This window comes from Battus philenor, unplaced genomic scaffold, assembly GCF_028537555.1.
Source record: "Battus philenor isolate CCGP_79_NKW_IND1 unplaced genomic scaffold, ilBatPhil1.0.hap1 SCAF_7, whole genome shotgun sequence".
NCBI lineage: Eukaryota > Metazoa > Arthropoda > Insecta > Lepidoptera > Papilionidae > Battus > Battus philenor.
The window spans coordinates 6,968,165-6,991,514 of record NW_027181737.1 but is presented as its reverse complement, the minus strand read 5'-3'; the positions used below and the strand labels follow the sequence as shown (position 1 = coordinate 6,991,514).

At 30.6% G+C, this 23,350-nt stretch overlaps 3 protein-coding genes across 4 annotated transcripts; 1 reads left to right on the top strand and 2 right to left on the bottom strand.

The window, feature by feature from the left end:
* Positions 1 to 18: 18 nt before the first annotated feature.
* On the bottom strand, positions 19 to 2,006 carry LOC137930843 (ribosome biogenesis protein BRX1 homolog). The gene is made up of 5 exons (XM_068774179.1): positions 1,806 to 2,006; positions 1,466 to 1,742; positions 1,104 to 1,387; positions 350 to 587; positions 19 to 235 (listed from the first exon to the last, which is right to left on the bottom strand). The coding sequence occupies exons 1-5, from the start codon at positions 1,929 to 1,931 to the stop codon at positions 45 to 47; spliced, it is 1,116 nt and encodes a 371-aa protein (XP_068630280.1). The 5' UTR covers positions 1,932 to 2,006; the 3' UTR covers positions 19 to 44.
* Positions 2,007 to 2,736: 730 nt separating this feature from the next.
* Positions 2,737 to 13,397, top strand: D2hgdh (D-2-hydroxyglutaric acid dehydrogenase). The gene is made up of 9 exons (XM_068774178.1): positions 2,737 to 2,974; positions 5,360 to 5,507; positions 5,786 to 5,983; positions 7,836 to 8,029; positions 8,730 to 8,898; positions 9,426 to 9,555; positions 10,295 to 10,451; positions 11,503 to 11,668; positions 12,426 to 13,397. Exons 1-9 carry the CDS (start codon positions 2,888 to 2,890, stop codon positions 12,680 to 12,682), a joined length of 1,506 nt encoding a protein of 501 aa, XP_068630279.1. The 5' UTR covers positions 2,737 to 2,887; the 3' UTR covers positions 12,683 to 13,397.
* Positions 13,398 to 15,025: 1,628 nt separating this feature from the next.
* Paip1 (Poly(A) binding protein interacting protein 1) lies at positions 15,026 to 22,587 on the bottom strand. Of its 2 annotated transcripts, XM_068774424.1 has the most exons (9): positions 22,522 to 22,587; positions 22,260 to 22,406; positions 21,308 to 21,519; positions 21,078 to 21,230; positions 20,225 to 20,443; positions 19,214 to 19,318; positions 18,639 to 18,855; positions 17,956 to 18,094; positions 15,027 to 16,653 (listed from the first exon to the last, which is right to left on the bottom strand). In XM_068774424.1, exons 2-9 carry the CDS (start codon positions 22,369 to 22,371, stop codon positions 16,554 to 16,556), a joined length of 1,257 nt encoding a protein of 418 aa, XP_068630525.1. In that variant the 5' UTR covers positions 22,372 to 22,406; positions 22,522 to 22,587; the 3' UTR covers positions 15,027 to 16,553. The 2 variants fall into 2 exon arrangements, with proteins under 2 accessions (XP_068630526.1, XP_068630525.1); XM_068774425.1 differs by having other exon boundaries at positions 15,026 to 16,653; positions 17,956 to 18,079; positions 22,260 to 22,574.
* Positions 22,588 to 23,350: the final 763 nt, after the last annotated feature.

Genomic DNA, 23,350 nt, shown 5'->3' with positions numbered 1-23,350 from the left:
AAAAATAATAATGCAAAAAATTGTTTATTTGCTTTATTAAATTCTTAAGATTTTACAGGTTTTTTCTTAAACTGCTTCCTTTTTTTAATTTGTTCAGATATAGCCTTGCTTTTTGCCTTCAATTGTTTTCTCCTTATTGTTTTGTCCACCTTGGTTTTGGAAACTTTCATTGTCAATTTGTTTTTAGTTTCCTTAACTGGAACTTCATTATCGGTATCATCTTCATTGTCTTCCTCTGAAAATTATATTTAGTTAATAATATGCCAATATAAATATTAATAAAATAAACTATAAATTATGAAAGGACTATAGATTGAGCAAAGATTGATATTTGTAATTTATGACTTACCTTTAATAACAACATCTTTAGCTTTTTCAATAGGATCACCTTTGAAAAAGTCTGCCCCTTCTATGTCTGGATATCCAGTTTCTGGTTTTGTTGCTTCATTTATAACTTTTTTTTCTATTCTTCTCTCATATTTGTTGCCAGCCTTCTTTGAAAAGGCTTGCCTCAGTTTTGCGGGACTGACATACTTGGAATTCTCCCATAATGTCACACCACCAAATGATCCAGAAAATATTTTAACCTGTTAATAATAATATTGTATATTAAAAATATATCTAATTCAAACATGGTTTACATAAACTTATTAGTACTACAGCAAAAGCTCCTTATTCACACTTCCTTCATTTCTAATTTCCCTGTTTGTGGATTAAAAATATGAACCAAATTTATATATTTGCAGTTAAAAATTTCTTTATTTGGATCTAATAAGTACATACATAATAAAACAATTCCAACAGGTTAAAACAACCTTTGTTTAGGCCTGAAGATAATTGAAATGTTGAAAAACTTCAATGAAATTAAGTTTTTAAATATATTCCTTTTATTTTGTCACCTAAGAGCATGTCCCCACATTTCCATATAAATTAGCATTCCATATTTAAGGTTTCTGTATTTGCGGCATATTTATTTATCATTAACTATGTGACAAAAAACTTTTACTACACATAAGTGTACAATACTTTAGGTATTTATAAAAATACCTAAAGTATTAAATTACATAAATAGATACAGTAAAGTTCAACAATGTTGTACTTACAGGATTTAAAACAAATCTTGGTCCAATTTCAGCCAATGCCCCATCTTCAGAAAGTATTTGATAATTTCTGAACCAAATTCTGTTATCCAGAATCATAAATGTGTAAACATGATCAAAGAAGGGCTGGCTTTTTGGATGGTGTTTAGGTACACCAAATATCTGAATTAGAAGCTCCTTCAATAAACTATAATGAGGATCCTTTGTAAATTGTGGATCAAAAGATAAAAGAGGTCTAGAACCCTTTAAACAATTGCCTGTCATCTTGAGTTCTCCCATTGTGTAAACTTAAAAAAAACAAAGATAATTTATTGCAATAGAATATTTAAGGACAGATATAAATTAAATTATTAGTGGAAACTTACTGTTCTCAACTAAAAATTTAGCACTTGGCCCATTTGGCACATTAGCCATCCAAAGATAAAGATCTCTCATCTTTCTTCCTTCAAACAAGATACATTTGTTACAATTTTTCATTTCACTTATCTCATTCACAACATACAAATTTTTACTTCTCTCCATTTTTGATTCAGTTTTGTGATGTGGCATTAACTTTTTTATATCTTCCATAAGATGTCGATGACGATGATTAATTCCTCGAGCAGCAAAAATTAGAACTCTCTGTCTATTTATCCATTTGACCTAAAAATACGTATGTTAGTGAACATACCAATAAAAGGAATAAATGATACTTGAAATACGTGCCTGTTTTGGTGTCGGTTCATCGGACATTCGGACTGGAGGAAGTACCAACACATTGTCATTTTTTTCAGAAACATCTTTTGGCTTTTGATCTGTCTTCTTAATCTTTTTCATTTTTAATTTTGCCATATTTCTTAGACAGTTTAATACAAATAAACTTCACCTGAAATAGCAATTGTCAAAAACACGTGGGAAATCACGGAATTCAGAATTGTCAAAGCATCGACCACAGATAACATTTGAATGTGCAACAAAGAATTAACAAAACAGTTTAAGAATCGCTAAATATCTTTTGTAATGAAATTACGATATTCTTACTTACAGTTATTAACACAATGAAGAAAGAATGGAATCTTATGGTCTAGTTTTCACAAATTAGAGAAATATTAATTAAAATAAAAAAAGAAGTCAACGGTAACTTGCAGAAAGAGATTGTTGTATTTTTGCATAGAGGTTTTAATTTAGTTTTTTATTAGTTTATTAACTAATTACTCTTGTACAAAATTATTTAGTTATTTAATAAAAACTTAACCTAAATGTTTTAGTAAAAGAATTTAATGTATAATTTGAATCAAAAGTAACATTGTTTAACTGATTATTTCGGAAATACGTTTGTTGAGTTTTCATGACCTTTATTAATCATTCCTACATGTGAATACTTTTTATTGTAAGAAAATTATTTTCAATTAAAATCAAAGGTCAATGCATTGGTTTTTTCCGGTGGACTTTTTAAGAAACCTCTGGCCATTGTCTATTATCAGTATTAACTTTTTTAAGAAAGTTGGAAATTCCAAAGGGATGAAAAGTGTACTAAAAATTATAATTACAATTGTATAGTACAATTAAATATAGTCAAAACAATTAAAATTATAAAATTGATTATTTTAAGCAATTAACAGTAACTCTGACTTGTAGGTTATCATTGTAAATATCGGTAAAATAGGAATGATTACGTCTATATACAAACCACATCGTCGATTACGTAACGAGTTATCGTTGCGTCTATGACTATTCCTAATCAACAAAAACACCATACTGTCTGTATTGATTTGTATGTATCCGTGTGCGCACTCCTGTTTTAAGCAATGAAAAACACATTAAAACTATTAACTTACTGTAATGTTATTAATCAAGTTAGGTATGCATCACAAGCGCTTCCTCAACTAACTTCGGTAAGTATCACAACTTTATTTATTATTTAACTTTCTGTTAAATTTAGTAAAAGTAAATATTTGGTGATTGTACTAATAAAGGTTCAAAATTAAGCAAAATTATGGCAATTTTATATAGTAACATGGATGTACATGTTAATAATTATTTTTAACATTATATTTATTAAAGCTATACTGTATTAAAAAGTTTGTTGTGTTAGTTATTGTATTTGCAGATGTAGATATGAACAATCGCATTACATTTTATAAAAGAAATCTGACCAAAAAAGCAATGTTGTACAACCGAAAACGAACGTTATATTCTCGGTTTTATAAGTATATATATATTTTTTTAAGAAAAATCAATTAAAAACTATACAACCTTCTAGTCATTACATTTGAAAATTCTGATAAGATACTGTTTGCTAAAGAAGAAAAATAAGCTGAAATTGTTATCCAACTTCTCAATTTATAAAATGCGTAGGACTTGGCGGAAATTAGATCCGATAAAAATAGAAGCTGCATAAAAATAACTTGTACAAAAAGTTAATCGGAAATATTTAGTAGAATGTTGATATATATTTATTGCGTAAAACTAACGACTAGAGCTTACAGTTAAGATATAGTGGAATGTGAAGTAATCTTTGTGTTAATTTAATTGCTTGTATAGAGAGAAGTCGAAAAGATATATTAAATGTAGTAAATTACGTTTTTATCTTTAAAGATTTTACTGTATGTTTAAATTTTTCTGTGGCTATAGACATTAAATAATTAATACCTTGCCATTAATAAAACTTGCTAAATTATTGCGACGCAATAATTTAGCAAGTTTTATGAGACTCCGTTATCACTATGTAAATTATTAGTTATATGAGACTCCGTTATCACTATGTAAATTATGAAATTAAATCCTCAATAATATGAACACGTAATTATTCGGTCGACCTTATTGGGGTCGTTGGAAAACGCTGGGTTCAGACCGCTTCTAACCGGTCTTATTAGAAATTTTTTTGTGTACTATGTGCAGAAGTGGTCTTTCTAAGGAAATAATGGTTTTATTGATGATGAATCATTCGTTTGCTACTAGATATGATTGTAATAATAATATATTTCATTATAAGTAATCAAATTACCCATAACACATTATGACGATAAACTTTTAATAAATACTCTTTTTCAATGTACTGAAGGTCTATTCAATTAATAACGTTAATTGAAGTTACGATGAAGAATTTTTTGGAAAAATACACTTTCACCAATAGCATTTTATTAACTCTTAACTTAAAACGAACACGACAAGTTTAGATAAATTATTTATTAAGATATCGTTACTTTGCTTTATTGTTATATTTCTTCCTATATTATTTTTAAAATGTGCGTTTAACTTCGACAGCAAAAATTGAGACCGATCTTCAGTTATATATATGTATTGTATATTAAATATATACAAAACATAAATTGTATATATTTAATAAACGAATATTTAAATGTCATGAACTCTTAGAAATGATGTCGTTTGATTGTTTTGTTTTCATTTAAGCTATATCTGACAGAAAATGTATGTATATATATATAAATTATTACTATTTATTATTTTAAAATTATTTTTTTAAAAGATGTGTTGTTGCGGAATTTCTTTTTGCTTCTACTCCACAACTACAACACCTTGTAAGCAGAGCCATAAATAAAATAAATTTAACAATCAACAAGAGTTGTTCACAACAAGTTGAGTTCCATTGTTGAATAAATGAATTTAATCTTTTGCGTTATGCCACAATGTAAGAAGTAAACAATGGATGGCATCTGAGCCTCGGGACTCCGCGTTTTTATCATATTGAATGTAAATAAACTATCACTTTACATTGCGTCTTTAATTTTTCATCCAAAACGGTACACGTACGGTCTTATATAACTCATGTTGATATATGTTTGTCTCTGGCCTAAGATAAAGGTAGATCCCTGTCAGCGAGTAGTGAACTTACAGTCAACATCAAATAATATGCTTATAATTAAAATGAATGATTTATTATGAAGTTGCGTATGGCAAATATATTTTACCTGCCTAGTATCTATAGAAAATGGTAGTCGCCGCGTCACCGCTACCGTTATGTATTTGTAGCCATGGAGAAACCTTATCATAGTTATATATATGTGTTTAGCACTTGCTAGTTGCCCTTATTTGAGAAGGATATTTAATTGTGTCTGTCTTTCCATACATCTCGCGGTAATAGTCGAGGGTGCGCCATAAATTGGTAAACTACTCATTTCAATGTTTTTATAATTATATTATTAAAACTGGAGTAACTAATCCTGACGCACAATGAGCGCAGTGCCGCTTGGTTACATTACTTCTATTGTAATACTTGGAAAGTTTTCTCCAAAGTAATAGATATAATTGTTCTATAGGAAAAATATAAAGTCACAAAACAACAATTTGGCCACGTACAAGAAAACGATGTGAAATACTTTAAAAGTATATTAAGCGATGACCGAGTATTGTCTGATCCTAACGATGTTTTACCATTCAATATTGACTGGATTAAAAACTGTAGAGGTAATATTTTAATGATGTTATGAATAATTTATAATACATTTATATTTTAATCGTAAAGACTCACGTTAACGAAGAACTATAGTGCTACCGAAGCCATTGTACCATCTCTTAAAGATGCGCGCGGCGAGACGGGAGCGGAGGGAGGAATATTTATTTTTAAATTGCCACATCTCGGCGTGCTTTCTTGAGCGCGATACAGCGATTCCGATAGCACTAAAGCTTCCGTTCGTGGTAACACACCACTGCCACTGTAACATTTAATTGCATGTTTTTCACAGGACAATCTAAATTAGTTTTAAAACCGAAAACTACACAAGAGGTCTCACTAATTTTGGAATACTGTAATGAGAAGCGTCTAGCTGTATGCCCACAAGGCGGAAACACCGGTTTGGTTGGCGGCTCAGTTCCTGTATTTGATGAAATAGTTGTCAATTTTATGCTCATGAACAAGATAATTAGCCTTGAAGAATTATCGGGTATCTATCAAAAATATTAACAATTACATATTATTCTAACCTTTTTAACTAACATTCATAAAAACATTGTACTTAATATAGAATAATATGCATTTGATTATCTTTCGTGGTCGCTACTCGAGAACCTTCCCTCTCCACCAGCCGATGTTACGGTGGTCATCGGTGGATACAAATACTTAAGGAAAAGAATAAATTGTAGTGGCAACTGTATGCATTGCAAAGGTATATTATGTATTTGTAAGAATGACACAAGTTTTAAAAAAAGTTATGGATCCTTTATAAGTCTCTACTACAAAACTTCCGTCGTTGAAATCTGTTACCGCGTCGAGTAAACCGCTTTCTCATGGTACGGGTAGCTTTTTACAGATGCTATTTACTACGTCTGTTTTTACAAAAAACTTTTGTCATTGCTTTGTTCAGATTGAATAATCTAAATTCCAATATTTTTTTTACAATTTTAGGAGTAGAGAATTTTAGGCGTAGAGCGAGCTTCTCTTTCCTAAGAGAAATAAAAGAACGTCGTGTGAAATAAACCGCTTGACTATTCCGCATGAAAACTTATTCTCGCAGGTGTATAAATAGTTATATGACTATTTATACACCTTCGGTAATAATTCATATTTTCCACAATCACGCAGCACATAATATAGTTGTATAGTATGGAGTTCAGAGTGTTCACTAGGCCTATATGGCTATGGAAGATGGAATGAAAGTTTTTAGTAACAGTTTGAATTATATTCAGTGGCGTACCTAGAACTTTTGCCGCCTTTTCTATTATATGTCAATCAAATAGTGGTTTTTGATTTAAAAAAATATTGATATATCACTTCAAAATAATCATACAAACTTTTCAAAAGAAATAACATTTATAAACTGACATCAAAAAATTTTAGTTAGGAAAAATTGCCCTGACTTCATTTCAATTAGCTATAAAGTTCAAATAACTTTATTGCCAATTGTAATTATGATTGTTAAATGATTATGATGATTGAATTAACTAAAATAGTTCTAATCCTTTTTTAAAACAATATAGAATTCTGTCTTTTCTGTCTTTACCTATAACTAAATTCATATAATAAGGTCACGTCGTATTTGCATAATGATTGTTTTTCAACATACATAAAACAAAGTCATACTATAAATAGTATATGATATAATAACATATAATAATATGTTAATATGAACTAACATATTAAACACATGTTAGGTAAACAAGACAACATTGTATCTAGACACGTGTAATAATCACACGCGTCTTGATCCTTTTACGAATTCAACGAATTTTAATGAATACAATAAAATAAAATTATTATCTTGTTCTTGAATTAGAATCCAAAATTTACACTAAAATGCATTTGTACACCGAGGAATAATATTCGAAATCATAAAGTTAATCATAATTTATATAAATCAAATATTAAACTTATAATAATCATTTATTATTCAAGAACGAAAATAAATTTGAAATGAAAAAGTTGCTTTTTGCAAGTATAAGTAAATATAAAAAATGCCGCCCCAAGGTAAGTGCCGCCCGGTGCGGACCGCAAGGTACGCCACTGATTATATTTAATTGGTACGCGAATATAAGTTACACAAGCAGAAGCGACTGGGGTGTGGGAACGATTAGCGACAGTCCGTCCGCCGTTCACGCGTCTAAGTGTTTGACACCATACGATGTATGTGTTCTTACATAGTTCTATTGCACTTAAGCTGTTGCTTTAAGTACTTTGTCTGTCATCAAGACAGATATGTTTCTTGTCGACCGGGGCTTGTAAGTTAGCAAGCGATTGTTAAAATATGAAGGTTTAAGTGGAAGCTACACTGTTTTCTCTATTAAGGTATATTTTCCTAGGTACATTAGTTTGTGAATCAGGATGCATCTTGGAGAATTTAGACAACTACGTGCGAGAACGAAACCTTGTTATGCCATTGGACTTGGGCGCAAAAGGTTCATGTCAAATAGGTGGCAATGTTAGCACTAACGCTGGAGGACTACGACTGCTTCGATATGGAAACCTGCATGGCTCTGTGCTTGGCGTGGAAGCAGTGGGTATTTACACAAAATGCTCTCTTAGCAATAAGTTTTACTCAGCAACAAAGATTCAGTCATATTATATTTTCAAAGTTGAAGCCTTCTAATGAGCAAAACAATACTTGTATCAAAATATGTACTGTGCTTCCTTAATAATAATAGTAAGGATCAGTAGCGAGTTTCGATTTTATACAGTTTTAACTTTTAAGAGATAAAATTAAAAGAAACTATAAATTAAACAAAACGCAGTAAAGAATCTAGTAGACGATACCTTCATAATTATAATAAAACTAAACCAATTCAAGATAACCTTACGGGCCGATGTTAACTAAATGCATTGATAATAACGCAAATTCAAAATATATTTATACAAGTAGATATTTAGAATCATCAATTATTTTAACATGGTAAGTAGTAAGACTATCACCGACTCAGAATGCTCGTCTGCTGAGAAGAACCGGCCAGAAAGTCAATAATCGCTCTTTTTAAATGAAATTTAACAATGTTTGATTATAATATCAAATATGTAAATGCCTCAATAAACCAAATTCCAGAGGTATAGGTCAAATAAAAACCCTTGAATGTTATAAATGTTTATTTAATAATATTCATTTAATTTTACATTTAAAAATATGAAAAGGAAAGTCTAAAGTAGAGAAGAACTTTATTACATACGCATACATACTACTAACGAAATATCTCCAATTTCTTCAGGTAAAAGCTGATGGAACCGTAATAAATTGTCTCAGAACTCTGAAAAAGGATAACACTGGATACCACTTGAAGCATCTGTTCATTGGATCTGAGGGAACGTTGGGTCTGGTTACGAAAGTTGCCATACACTGTCCTGCATTGCCGAAAGCAGTGTCATTGGGTTTCTTTGGTAAAATATTTAGTTTTTTATAGTTTAAATAAAACAGATAAAAGTGTCCAAACGATAACAATAGCACTAATAGGTTACATCTGCGTCACCTATGAGTTATATAGTCTCTTTATCAATTATTTATGCGAACTCTTTCCCTCGATATAAAATCTTGTACTTAGGTGCATGTTTCTGTCGTTTAGTTCACAATTAAAAAATAATTCAGCCATAATTCACGTCGCATCATCTCAATTTAAGTTTCAACTTAAGCACGCGGTTACATTGCCTTATTTCTTACGTACAAGAAAAAATTTAAATCGTTAAAAATTAACCCTAAATTTTATTTGGAAAAATTGCTTTCAGTTTAATATACGGAGGCTTTTACCGTTACAAAAGATCAAATAGGTTGTAACAACAAGCGCTTTCGAATCAACATAAAATGTCAATATTTTTATTCACACAGAAAGCGCTACTTAATACATTTTAGGTTACTTTTAGAAGTACAGAATTGTCAGTTAATATTTAATCTTATTATAATGTATTTCAAGGTGTGAAAAATTTCGACAACATACTCGATTTATACGCAAGTGCTAAATCATCACTTGGAGAAATTTTGTCTGCATTTGAAATGGCTGACAATGAATCAATCAGCTGTACCGTAAAGAATCTAAATCTTCCGTAAGTGTTATGGTTAAAGCTTGGTTGATAAATAACCTTTAATTTATTTAAACCACTTATTGTTTTTGTGAAAAAAGAATCATTTGCCTGGACTCTAAAATAATAGACCGACTAGAACAATGACTCATAGAGTGTTAATGGCATTTAGCCAAACTTCTGTACCAAATCAACGCCTTATGTCTCTTATGTAATTATGCCTTCAGGATCTTCGACTCGGGCCTGAATTGAGGGACCACTAAACTCTAAGGTCGCTTTAGGCTGACGTCCCTTGGGATCTAGACTAGACTTGAACGAAGAAGATCTAGACTTGAACTATCACTTAAAAACACTGATTTATAGATACTCGCGGGTCGAATTTCGGTTCGACTGATTATTATCAGATTATTTGCCGAATTATGATAGTTCAGCCTGTGCTCGTAACAGATTTCTAAAGATCCGTTACATCTATTAATCAATAGTAAAGCTAATTGTTTGTAAAACGTGTAAGTCAAGACCAATCTGATTATATTGCCTCTATGGATATGCCACAATTTTGCTCTTCTACATAATTCTAATAATCAACAATTTTATAATAATACTATATACAATATAATATACAAATGTAACAATTTAACATGTACAGAAGGTAGAAAAAGTAAGCGAGAAAAAATATGTTATCAAAGATTATCTCTGTTTACAATAATTATTTAATGAATGTTAACACAAAACTAATGTCACATAATCCTCTTTATTTTAACAGAAACCCGATCGCGGATTATCCGTTTTATGTGCTCGTTGAGACCAGCGGCAGCGATGAAGCTCACGACGCAGAAAAGTTATCCAGGTTTTTAGCAAAGGAAATGGAGAGTGGACGTATAATTGACGGAACTGTTACTTCTGATGCAACTAAAATGCAGGTACCACTGCTTTAATAATAAAAGTTTATTTTACTGACTTTATTATAGGCAAAACAGATAAAATATCAACTTGTAAAACATTCAATACTAACTCATGAGTTAAATAACGAAAGTTGATATTATAATGTGTACATCAAACATTGTTAAATTTCATTTAAAAGGCCTCTAACTTTCTCTGGTCGGTTCTTCTCAGATCGGAATGCTGATTATGTACTTGTGTTAAAATAATTGCTTTAAAAGTGCGTGTAAATACCTACTAGAATAAAGATATTTTGAATTAGAACAAACACATATTTACAAATGAAATACGATATGTATTTTAGCTCAATATAAAAGGCCATGAGCACTTTTACTTAAATTTATTAATGTAATACACTTTTAAAGATATTTTTCTTAATAGGTATGTACATATCTCACGTTCGGCAGTTAGCAAAACAATCAAAATACTCATACAAATTGAGGAGAGACAGAACAAAACGTGATAATTCCTTGATGTCTAACTTCACACATAAGGCCAAAAATCGGCCACTACATTACCTTTGTGCAAAAAAAAAGTATGAACTCTTATGAATAGAAAACTAAAAGATTATTAAATGTGTTTTTTTATTTCAAATTGTGTCTTTTCCTATGTAAAAATATAGAAATATGTTGTATCAAATTGTTTGGAAATATAATTTTTTGAAAAGTACTGCGTAACAGAAATGTATCAGATTATGTTGCGATGTTGTTTATTAATATTTGTACGCATGGAAGCATTATGACTTGCTTTAAACTTTTAACTTTAGATGCTGTTAACTATAGGAATAAGCACGGTTTGAATCATGCCATCCTAAAGGGCGACATAATTTTATGGTATTCTGTCGAAATTCGTTGTTTTTTGACAAAAAGTTGAATAATCATGTTTTCTTGTTACTCCTCATTCATAACCTAAATTACGATAAGTATTTCACATTTACACAACACTGGAAGCCATGACAATAAGTCGAATTTATATTACCACTGCACGAGTCAAAAAATAACGTACTTAAAAAATATTCTGAATACTTTGTAGACAATTTGGAACCTCCGCGAGAACATCGCCGGTGCGTCTCTCATAGACGGTTACGTATTTAAATACGACGTTTCGCTGCCCCTTAGAAGCTATTATAATCTTGTACCACAGCTGAGGGAAAGATTAGGCAAGAAGGTATCTAAAGTTTTCGGTTATGGACATGTTGGTAAGTTTTATGTCAATTTATTTTAAAAAAATCCACGAACGGTTAATTGGGGACGTCATAGTAAGGATTGTTCCGTCAAACAAAAAATCACATCAAAGCAAAACTGTCAAGTTTTGCTTTGATGTGATTTGATGAAAAATGAAGAATAAAATGTATTTTGATTTGATGAAATGTCATTTCGTAAATTTTGGTTTTTAAAAAATGATAATACATTGCTTTCTTTGACTTTACTGTTGAAATAAATATTTACTTTTAAGATAACAGATATCTGTGATGTTTAATGATGCATGTACTTTTATGTTTGTTTCAAAAGACAAATATTTTAATTTTTTTTTATAACTGCCTTGACGGACTTCGTTCTGCAAACATTTTTTTTTAATTTCAGAGTTATCATTCTAGTTACATTTAAACTATTTTTCCGTACTTTAAGACTTTATCAATAAAGTTACATTATTTATCTCATTTAAATTCGTAATTAAAATTACATGCCGTTTTGGTTTCGATTGATAAATATTTAACAGCAAGATGTTGAATTTGCTTAGTCGCTTGTATGCGATAAGAAGTGTTTATCTTATGGCAATTTTTATGTTTTTGCTTAACGAAAACATTTAAAACTAACCGAATTGGTGGAGCGGTTTTCGAATTTTGAGAGTAGCAGCACATTAGGCGTTTTATTTTTATTTATACATTTATCTTAGAAACACATTTCACAGACTGTTCTAATCATCTCATAGCCTGTTATTAATTCAATTTTCAGGCGATGGTAACATCCATATTAATGTGTCTGTACCAGAATACAGTCCCGAAGTTTCGTCGATGTTAGAGCCCTACATTTACGAAGAAGTCGCAAAACTAAATGGCTCAATAAGCGCAGAACATGGCGTAGGTTTTCGGAAACCCCAATACATTCATTACAGCAAAGATCCAAGTGCATTGCATTTGATGAAGCAGCTCAAGCAACTTATGGATCCTAAAGGAATTCTTAACCCTTACAAAGTACTGCCTGATATTTGACGAAATCATCTTTATTATATAAAATATTAAATAAATTAATGTCTCGTTTTTTTTATTAGCCCTTTAACGTACTATGATGGCGACAATTGTTTCTTCAGATAAAAAGCCCCTACCATACATAAATCATCGCATTATATATCTTCGCTCAAACTACAATTGCCCAGTATTATTAACTAATCCACGTAAGTTAATATCGTAATTCTTTGGTATTTTAATCGTAAAACATCTGGATTTATTATGAAGTTTCCCTTTATATTTTGAAATTATTGAAGTGCTATTATATGAAATCATACCTGTGACCCATAATAATCGTCTTTATTCAATGGGTAACCCATTGGTTGAATTAAATTTAAAGAAAAATATCTGTTGTCGTCTTTCTCTTTACGAGCACCCCCATCAAACCTGTCGAGATTCTAACACAAAAGCTATGGCCACTTACGATCAGAATATAGTAGCGCAGTTTAAAATAGGAATAACCAAAAAATCACAAAATACAAACGAGGTTAAAAACTTTGCCTACTAAACTACTTTATCATTGTGCTATTAAAAAAAAAATTCAAATGTATAGATAACTATAGCGATAATATATAATGCTAAGCTTACTATGTATGTTTTTTATTTCAAAATGTGATCATTTTCTGAGCAGAACGAAAATATCATGATTTGTACCAAACATTTTGAAACTATAATGCCAATTTTCAATATGCGTACTAGAAGTTATGTAATGTATTGTTCCAATTTTGTTAATATTTTTAAACGGGAATATCATGATCTGTAATAAACTGTTTGGAACTGCTATGTCAACTTTCATTAACTACAACTCATACGAAAGATTAAATGATAAAACTTTATGAACTACTAGCCTAGTGCAAAGATCGCTGGTAATGATACCGTATGATACGTTTATTTTACTTCGGGAATATTCTTGTACATTTTTTCTGAAAAAAAAAAACCAATCACATCTTATGATTGTTGAAACAGATTATTGTCCTTGCACGCGTTGCTTCTATTCGACAAACTAGTTTTTGATGAATAAGTAAAGAATCTATATTAACATGCTTTGTTTAAACACGCAATACAAACGTGTCCAATATTACTAGTTTTTTTTTTAACGGAATGTATAAGCCAAAGGCATTTGCAGATACTGCGGAATCAAGTGGGCAGGACGCAGAAGGCGCATAGCCTAAGACCTCTTTACAGGTACCGAAGCTGGGGGCTCCCGGAGGTCTCGGCTCGGGCCGCTTCATACTACTATTTTACCGGATTGGGAGACCACCGAGTTTTTACATCGCTTCGGCGAACGCTCTATGGAGTGACTACACTCAAGTGCCCCAAGAGTGGAGTTTGGCTTGGATCCTTACTCGTTGGTAATATCCGCTTAATATTCCGACACAAGGGCCGGAAGGAGTCTATTTACGGCATGATCGACGGTTGATATTGTCTGGTCAATATCACTAATACCACACACTCCGGAAAGCGTTAGCGCTGGGAGAAGTAGCGGCAGAAACTCTAGCAATGCCTCGTCTAGTTTGATTGGAGAGATTTTGCTGTGATATACGACCGGATCGTATATTGGTTTGTTATCGAATAGCGCCAATGGCGGTTAGCAGTGTACGTGGCTTACCCCCGAAAATCAGAGTACATTTCTCGGTCTCAAGACGGTGTTGTTAGAATGTATGATATGTAGTTTTATCATAAATGGCGGCACCTACAATCAACGAATTTTTGTTAAACGGCAGAGTAAAAGTAATGAATGGATGACAGTTTTAGGGCGATTGTTGGCAGTTCGAGGTCGACCTGTTCTGTACTACCTGAAATGCAAAAAAAGCACTGGTTGCATATGAAGGACGGGTCTGTTTACAGCCTGATAGTGTCAATTTATTCGCCATGACATTTTACTCCCGCTATATAGTTTCTTAGTCCATGCTGATAGAACATTATTCATTGTCTAAGCTACCAACATTGATTTTTTATATAAATGACAGTGAACATGTGAACCATTTATGTGGTAACTTAAACTATCGAAGTTGGTCTTGTGAAATGCCTAGTTACATAGGACTACAAAACAGATGATCAAACAAATTGCTTTCTATGAAATCAAACGATGAAAAGCCTCGGAAAGGAAATTAATGCACTAGCCTAATTAAAGCATGTTCACATTTAATTAATTCAATGCCTGGTCAGAAAACGTTTATTATTTTTATAAAACTTGTTTAGGCGAAATATTTAATACCTAATCAGTCTTAACTTTTGTTTATATAAAAAACCACAGTTTACTTAAATGACTTTTATTAAAATATCCATTTATTCTTATAACATTCATAATATCACTGCAACAAAAATACAATGGAATATCATAAACATTTGCCTAATCGCATGAAATAAATAATTCTGGTACATATTGCAAAAAATATTCAAAAATGTGTTTTTTATTATTATTAAAGAACAGCATTAATGGTCCTACATGCTATATTTTAAGTATGTGAAATGTATATTATAAAAACTGGCATTTACGTCATTGATTAAAATATTTCGTTCGGTATTACACTCACTCTGCAAATGAAGAGTAATGATAAAAACAACGTAAAATTAACAAAATTTACCAATATTACACCTAACAGAAAAAAACTGATTGATAAGAAGTAAAGTATTTTAAAAAAAAATTTAAACAAAATTTATTGTCACATAGCTTCTTTTAATAAAAACAAAATAAAATAAATATTATTATGTCAATTAGGAATAAATGATTAATATTTTTTTTAAATTTGTGCATTGCTCTGCAACTAAATGATTCTACATGACAAATTAAACATGATGTCTTAAGCAGGAATACATAATAATGTTAATATAATTGCTTTATTTTCTAATTAAAACAAAGATTACTACATAAAAAATGTGTAGCTAATGGCCACTTTCTACCGACAATTATATTTTTCAATTAACATGTCACTGGTATAGTAAGAGAAATGGAAATACACTCCCGGAATTTAGACAAAATTTATTAAGTATCTATTTATCATTACTGATATTTTTGTCAAACCAGTTTCTGAATTGCAATATGTATATTCATTAAATTAATAGATTGGAAATTTACAAATACAGATATAGATTTATAACTTTTATGTTACAAAACTTAACCGGAGTGTCTTTAGCAGACTTACTGACTGTCTTAAAGTGAAATGAACTAAAGTAATATTTTGTAAAATAATTTAATATTCTTGCTTGCATTCATAAATTTATTCTAATTAGCGACAGACTTCATTTAAAATGCAAATCAATTGACAACAATACATTGACACATATGCATACATTATAATAATTGGCTCTTGGATAGTTGAAAATAAAAAATATAGACCATCTTTAACATCCAATATTCACCACTCAAAGGAGCAGCTTTATACATAGATATATTGTATCTGTTAATTTAACACATTTATTGATAGGCAGTAACTGTAAGTATTGCTAATAAGTTCACGGTATTCTTATTAAAGACATTACTAGCAAATGCACATATGGAAGTATTAGCGTCGACAACACAATGAAAACACCTTCCTTCATTATATTATGCTAATGCAAGGAAAAGTCTTATACGCAACAATATAAGGTTTGAAAGGAATATTTTGTGATTTCCTTTTATTATTATTGCTGAGATGACCTTATTCTCTATGGAGCTTCCTAATCACTTCCTAAACAACCCATGCTAATTTGTCTAGAGTGATAATTAAGTTGGTCTGTCACAGATATATTTTTATTATTTTCATGGATTTTTATATTTTTTTTGTAAAATTTTTCACAATCCTCCTGTCGCTGTAGACTGAAGATGCATCTTGTCTGTCCCAGGCGAGCTAAAGTTGTCGTATGCAATACACGGTTATCGTTTAATCTGGTTGGAGATCTTGAGGAACTCCAGGAAACCAGCCTGCATTTCTGCATCCATACCCGTTTCCCATGCGTCGTTTTCTAGTTCATCGCTGAAAATATTTTTTTGCTTGAAATGTACTTTATTCATTTGCTATAGAGTAGTGACCACAGAACATAGTTCAATATAGACATTAGCATTTAAACATTTAAGAACATTTACTTTTAACTGAAATAAAATCTTACCTAATATATTTGGTAAAAATGAACAAAACAGTAAAAGCTTTAACATATTTCATGATATACATACATGGAGTGCTCAATCAATTGTAATAATATTTTAATTACTCAATTAATTAATTCGACTAATGCTTATTATGTCGTTGTCGCATTGACGTTTTTTGCCTTTGCATAGTAGTATAGAAGCCTTTGCAAATATTCAGATGTGGGGTTGGTCACACAAGTAATAAGAATAAACTCATTTAGTATATTTCAGTGACTATTTTTTAAGACCCTATTTACTCACACTTATGCATGAGAAATTATTGTCAGTCTTGAATAATAACTCATGCATACGATTTCTCGACAGTTACTTCGTCACTGAACAGAAAATGCAAGTAATTAAGCATGAATAGCTAAGTGTTATTGTAGTCTTAGTAGGGATTGAAATAAATTCTAATGGAGAATGGTCATCAAGTCTGATAGTTTTAAATTATTTTGTACCTAACACTCTCATTACATGAACCTGGGACAAAATATGAGCGGAAAAGGTTTAGGTGGTCAAAATTAATTAGGGTATCGCTTTATCAAGGAACTCTTTAAAAATAAAAGAATGAAAGATTAAAAATTTCTTTGTACAGCTTGGTAGTTTTACAGCTAAAAACTAATAATCCAACAAGAAAAGCAATCTGGAAGCAATTAAATTTTTGGATCCACTAGAACACAGCATCTAATGTAAATCCAAAGTGGCCTGTGGGTTAATAAAGTCAGTAAAGTCGCAACAGAATTATTTTGAGGGTTAATAAGAAAACTAACTGAAAAGGATATTTTACCAATCTGCAGGGCTGTGGAAAGTATATTTAGATAATAATTTTTTAACCAAGTATATAAATTAAAGCATCCTAAACGCGATGCTGCATAAAAATATGTGGAACCCATTTGATACTTGTTTTATTTTACACTGTTTGTACATATTTTTTAAAGATCCTGTTTTTACTGTTGCTACTCTCAAATTTTGGACAATAGTCGTGCGCTTGATGACACCTGCATAGTGCAATTCTGATAAGCAAGATTTTATCCTCGTTAACTAATAGCAGAAAAACCCATTTTTTAAAAGTTGTGAAAACTATTGTTATTTAAAATACAAAGTATTAAGTAATATTACAAATTAAAAAAAAAACCTTCAAAAAACTTACAGTATGTCTTCATCGAGAGCTGCAGTTTTAGGTGGGAGGTTACTCTGCAAAAATGCGCATTCCTCTGCAGTTAGGCTATGCCCGTCTGCAAGATAACCTCCTTCGTTGTTGGTGCCTCCTTCGACTTCACCATTCATTACTGTTATTACGTCATAAATTTTCACACAGGTAGTTAAGAGAAATAAGAATATTTTGGATCTTTAATTATAAATACTTATATGTTGTGTACCTATTAAATTAAGTCTTCATATTTAAGGTAAGAAAGCACACAAACCATCCTTAATTTATACTGGAGGAGACTAAGATTTGCAGTTTTATATATATATAGAGTAAAACTGAAAATCTTTACTGTAAATACTATATATATATATATACACAAAACTTTGTCTGTGTATGTCAAAATTTTATTTATTTGTTAGCCAATATAATAATTATGTGCAATCTGCAAAACATTATTCTACTACAATTCTGTTATATTGCCTGCAAGAAAGATGCAAAGTGCAAAAATTTAATGTTAAACATACCAAATTTGGACAATAATTTAATAATGTTCATTTTGTCCAATAACAGCTGTATTATTATTGAAAATAATTTTAAAAAATGTTCCTAGGTTGTCAATCATCAAGTGCTATGATTTTATGTCAAGGAGTTAATAAAATCTTAAAGAAGTTTTCACAACTTACTGTTATTCACATGACGTCGTCTAGTATCGATAATAGTATTGTGCGGGGGTGGGTGTGCGGTAGGTTGGGAAGCACGCTCCGGTTCGGACAGGCCCCAGCGCGCCGCACGTAGTGCCATCACGCCGCGGACGCAGGGCAACGACGAACGCCGACGGAGTCGCTCAAATGTCGCGTGCATGCCGCCCGGGCAGTCAGCATCCAGTGCTATGCCTGACAACTGTGCAAAAATTAATGTCTTACAGCCTTGACCAAAAGTGTTAGGCACTCGCTAAAATACGTGCACAATTACTTATCTGTTTAGCAATATAATTAGTGAAAATGTGAAAAACTGATTTCAGGAATATATAAAAATATGTTTTTCAATTTTGGGGGTCAAATATTTTGTTAATACTTTAAAACCCATATTTATCTTATATATTGCTACATATATTTGCAGAATACTGTAAAATAACATTATTTTTATGCTACATTCATCAAATGTAGTCAAAATGAGAAAAACATATGTATATTTACATTTATTATTAATTCAAAGTCATGAATTGAAATACTTTAGTAAATAGAATAAAATAACTCACTTTTAGCAGTTGACACACAGCTTTGATGTTTATCTCTTTGTCTGTATCCAACAGATGGAGCAGTACTTTACATAGGCTTTCACCCAATGATTTTAATCTTCCTCCCTGAAATTTAAATTAAAATGATATTATATTATATTAACAGCTGCATGATTAGTAAATTTCCATGTGGCTATTAATACTTACTACCAGGTCAAATGGTTAACCACCTTTATTCAAGTTCTTAAATTGACAAACTAGATATTCTTTAGTGTTTAGATATTATACATATAAACAGACATATATAATACATTATATTATATATATATATATTAATAAAGGATACATTTATATATATATATATATATATATATATATATATATATATATATATATATATAAACTGATTACACAAATTTAATATGAAGTATGACTGAGACATTTTTGGAAAAAAAGTCACCCCCTATCAATATTCCAAGATACCTGACAACAAAAATTATGTAATATAAATCAGTTTTAAATAGCAAGTCTTATTATATATAAAGATTTACTTTACTTATTATTTATAAAGATTTACTTTATAAAGGTTAACCCTACTCAGTGTTATATTGAATTTTAGAGTTAAGAAAATTGAATGTTTGTTTACATAAGATATTTTTAAATTAAATCATAAATTTATCTAAAAACACAATTCATGATATTATGACAAATAAAGATTTTGATAGTTATGTATAATAAATAAATAAATGTACTCAGACAAAAAAGTTTACTTCTTGCACCAATAAAATTCAAATAAAAATCTTATATATAAGAGATTAAACCAAAATAATTTTATTTGAAATAATGAAATAACTTTAATTTTATTTATAATGTATTGCTGTGAATTATGTCTTCATTAGATAATAAAAACTAGATTTGCTGTCTTCCTGTTATGATTTTGTCTTGCATACAAAAAGTTACAAGTGTATGGTATAGTTTAGCCTGAATGGCAATTATTTTGCTACAATAATCAAACTCAGGAAAAGTGTTTACCTGGCTGTTCTCCAGTTGAGTGTATATTTCTGCAAGAAACATGGCAAATCCTCTCATATTCTCTTCTGAAGTCTCAACCCCACTTATTATTTTATTCTCTTCAGTAGAGCAGCGCTCCAAAAGACATGCACGGAATTTTGACTCTTCTGGTGGTGCCACAGAGTCATACATAGAGCAAAGTCGAGCTCCATTGTAGCGGAAATTAGACTCGGCTATTGACTACATAAAAATTTTTTAAGGATAATAGTAAAATCTTATGTCTTTTATAATTTATGCTTTGTTCAACAATTTTTTAATGTGAGATATGTAGAGATTTTATTAGAACCTCTATTTAGTTTTTAGTTACACTGGAATTTGCATACCATGCTCTATTTAATTGTTTCCTTTTTAACTTTCCCAAAATGGTGGACAAAAATTTCTCAATTTTATAACAAAAAACATAGATATAAAATGAAAATTAATTGAATAATGCATTATACTTCACTCTAGATATTATGACTCATATCTTCTGATTGTTAGTACCTCCATACCACCAAAATGTGTGTTACACTGAATATTATTTTGTAACTTACTCCATATCATTTTAAATTACAAAGTTAGCATCCATGTTGAAATCTAAACATGTTTGGTACCAACTTAAGTAATGTATGTGCTAAGTTAAGGTGCAATAAACTTACATGTAAAAATTTGAAACTCTCAATAAATATGATAATAAACATCATCGAAAATATTTTATTTACACGATTAAAATTTACCCAAGAACCATATTTTTCATTTCATTTTTGTTAATACAAATTAACACAATTTTTTCATTGAAAAATATATATAAGAATCAATATCAAAAAATGTATACCTGGTTAACAATAGCTTCAACAAGAGGTCTTGTATAATTAATGTCATGTAAAGTTGAAACAAAAGAATCAACTAGTGGCCCACACAATGTATCAAACTTTCCAGGTTCAAATGTTATCTCACACATAACAGTTATCAAATTAGCCAGGTTCTCCTAAAACAAAAGTAACATTGAAACCAAATGTTTCTACTTTGAACCAAAAAAATTGTAAAATGATCATATTTACAAACCCGCAAATCCATATTTTCAAGTTCCTCAAGTGAATATGACATGTCATCATAATTATACGGATTAACATCTTGTGCCTGACGAAGTCTATCTTGCACAGAAAAACGTTGTGGCCTGTAGGGAGATGGGTCTGTATATGCTACAGGTTGAGGCACATAATTTGGCGGATACCACTCCTTTGCATCTACTGAGAGTTTCGACTTTGAAGGCTCAACTGATAAATCATAAAGAAATTGGTTAACATTGTTTGTAGCTTTGAACATATTATTAGTTTACAAAAACATCATGAATTTTTCTGTTGTTACAATAAATTTAGAAAAAAAAGTGCTTAATTAGTCCAACAAGTCTCTTGATAGAGCACCCTTTAAACTGAAACAGTGATGAACTACTACTAGGTGACATACTAAGATCATGGGTGTTCCTAACTAGAACTTTGGCAAAGATATCCTACTACCAAAATTTATTGGTTATACTTCTTATCTATGAGATCATAACATCACATCCAAAAAAAAAATCTATTATATATTAATATACATTTTATTATTGCATATGGAGGATGGATATTAATAAGCTCTGAAAGTTAACAACTTACCTGTTTCATCCTAAAACTCTCTAGCATTTTGTTTTGGACTAATTTATCATTTCTAATGTACACTTTTGCATCATATCATAAATCGCACCATTAAGACTGATTATTTGTCACACATTAGCAACTAAATATTTTAGCTGATCACCCAACGTTTTATATATTTTGAACACCTAGATTTTGATCAACACAACCGGTTGCCAGCTGTCAAAATACGTCGACGTCATCATAAATGAAAATTCTTAAAACTTTCACCCGAAGTCTTTAAGTGCATAAACGTGCAGTGTATGACGTCGTCGTCTACTACTCATTTGTATTCATCTTGTGAAAGTGTTAATTAAAACTTTACGTAACGAAATATTTGTTACCTTTAGTATCTTCAACATAAGTTTTGGGCCGACGTAGTTCCTTTGGTTGATTTTCAGTTTGCTGCCATCCACGACCTCTGCCTCTGGATCCTCCAACATCCCCGTTATTCATTTCACTCTCTTAAAATGCTTTATCTTTTGCGCGAACTGTATGTAGTAATATAATATCATTAATTTCCATAAACGTCAATAAGATATTTAAACAATTTTAGAATCTTATCAGTAAATTAGACACGTAAACAAAGACAAATACGACAAATACTTTTCAACGTTTCACACGGCGCTACGAGTAACATCCAAACTGAATGCCACCACCATGTTATTTGAGAGAAAGAGACAGAATTAGTATTACCAGGCTACATAAGAGAACATTATTTAAATACTATTGACAGTACTTTAATTAAACAAAATACTTATTGGTTTATGTGGACTTCTTTGTTAAAATGAGCTAATACGAATAGTATTACATGAGATACAATATAAAATAAATGTATAATGTTTTCCTATATTGCATGTCATTTGGTATTCCGTCCTATTTTCTCTTTTCTTTTTCTACTATGCGAGGTTTTACAGAGACGATTATTTTACGAGTATTTTGCACTTGCAAGATCTTATAAACACAACTAGCAATCAAATGTCTAGAACTCCTTAAAGACTTTCGAGAGTATTTTAATTGGGACAAAAGTTACATAACCATCCCTTACAGAAGTGGATTTCTTTTCATCAGGTAAAAAAGCATTTCCAAAAATTAATTGAACCACAGAGAAGTCATTTCTAACGCAAAAAAGTCGGTCTCCAACAGTATTGTACCCGTTCGATTAATGTTGAAACTAGGATAATGACAGTGGTATTAAGAACTTATCGATAATCTTATGCTCTGCGCTTATGCGTGTGTATGCAGAACTTCTCTGGAATTTTCGTTTTTATTTTTGGATAATATCCATATTGATTGTTAAACTCAATTGCTGATATCTTTTTTATTGTGCATTTTAACTCATAATAATGAAAAATTACTCGCCATCAATTTTCCCACTTTTATATCTTTTATAATTGCACTGTAGATTATTATTTTCTTATGAAACCTCGAATCG

Coding starts and splice junctions, on each gene's coding strand:
- LOC137930843 (XM_068774179.1), bottom strand. CDS start 1,931: ATGGCAAAATTAAAAATGAAAAAGATTAAGAAGACAGATCAAAAGCCA. Junction 1,743..1,805: donor ATGAACCGACACCAAAACAG/GCACGTATTTCA, acceptor ACGTATTTTTAG/GTCAAATGGATAAATAGACA. Junction 236..349: donor TAAAGATGTTGTTATTAAAG/GTAAGTCATAAA, acceptor TATAATTTTCAG/AGGAAGACAATGAAGATGAT.
- D2hgdh (XM_068774178.1), top strand. CDS start 2,888: ATGAAAAACACATTAAAACTATTAACTTACTGTAATGTTATTAATCAA. Junction 10,452..11,502: donor CTGATGCAACTAAAATGCAG/GTACCACTGCTT, acceptor AATACTTTGTAG/ACAATTTGGAACCTCCGCGA. Junction 11,669..12,425: donor TTTCGGTTATGGACATGTTG/GTAAGTTTTATG, acceptor TTCAATTTTCAG/GCGATGGTAACATCCATATT.
- Paip1 (XM_068774424.1), bottom strand. CDS start 22,371: ATGAATAACGGGGATGTTGGAGGATCCAGAGGCAGAGGTCGTGGATGG. Junction 20,444..21,077: donor TTGAAGCTATTGTTAACCAG/GTATACATTTTT, acceptor ATTTTTATGTAG/TCAATAGCCGAGTCTAATTT. Junction 18,095..18,638: donor ACGACGTCATGTGAATAACA/GTAAGTTGTGAA, acceptor ACGTAATAACAG/TAATGAATGGTGAAGTCGAA.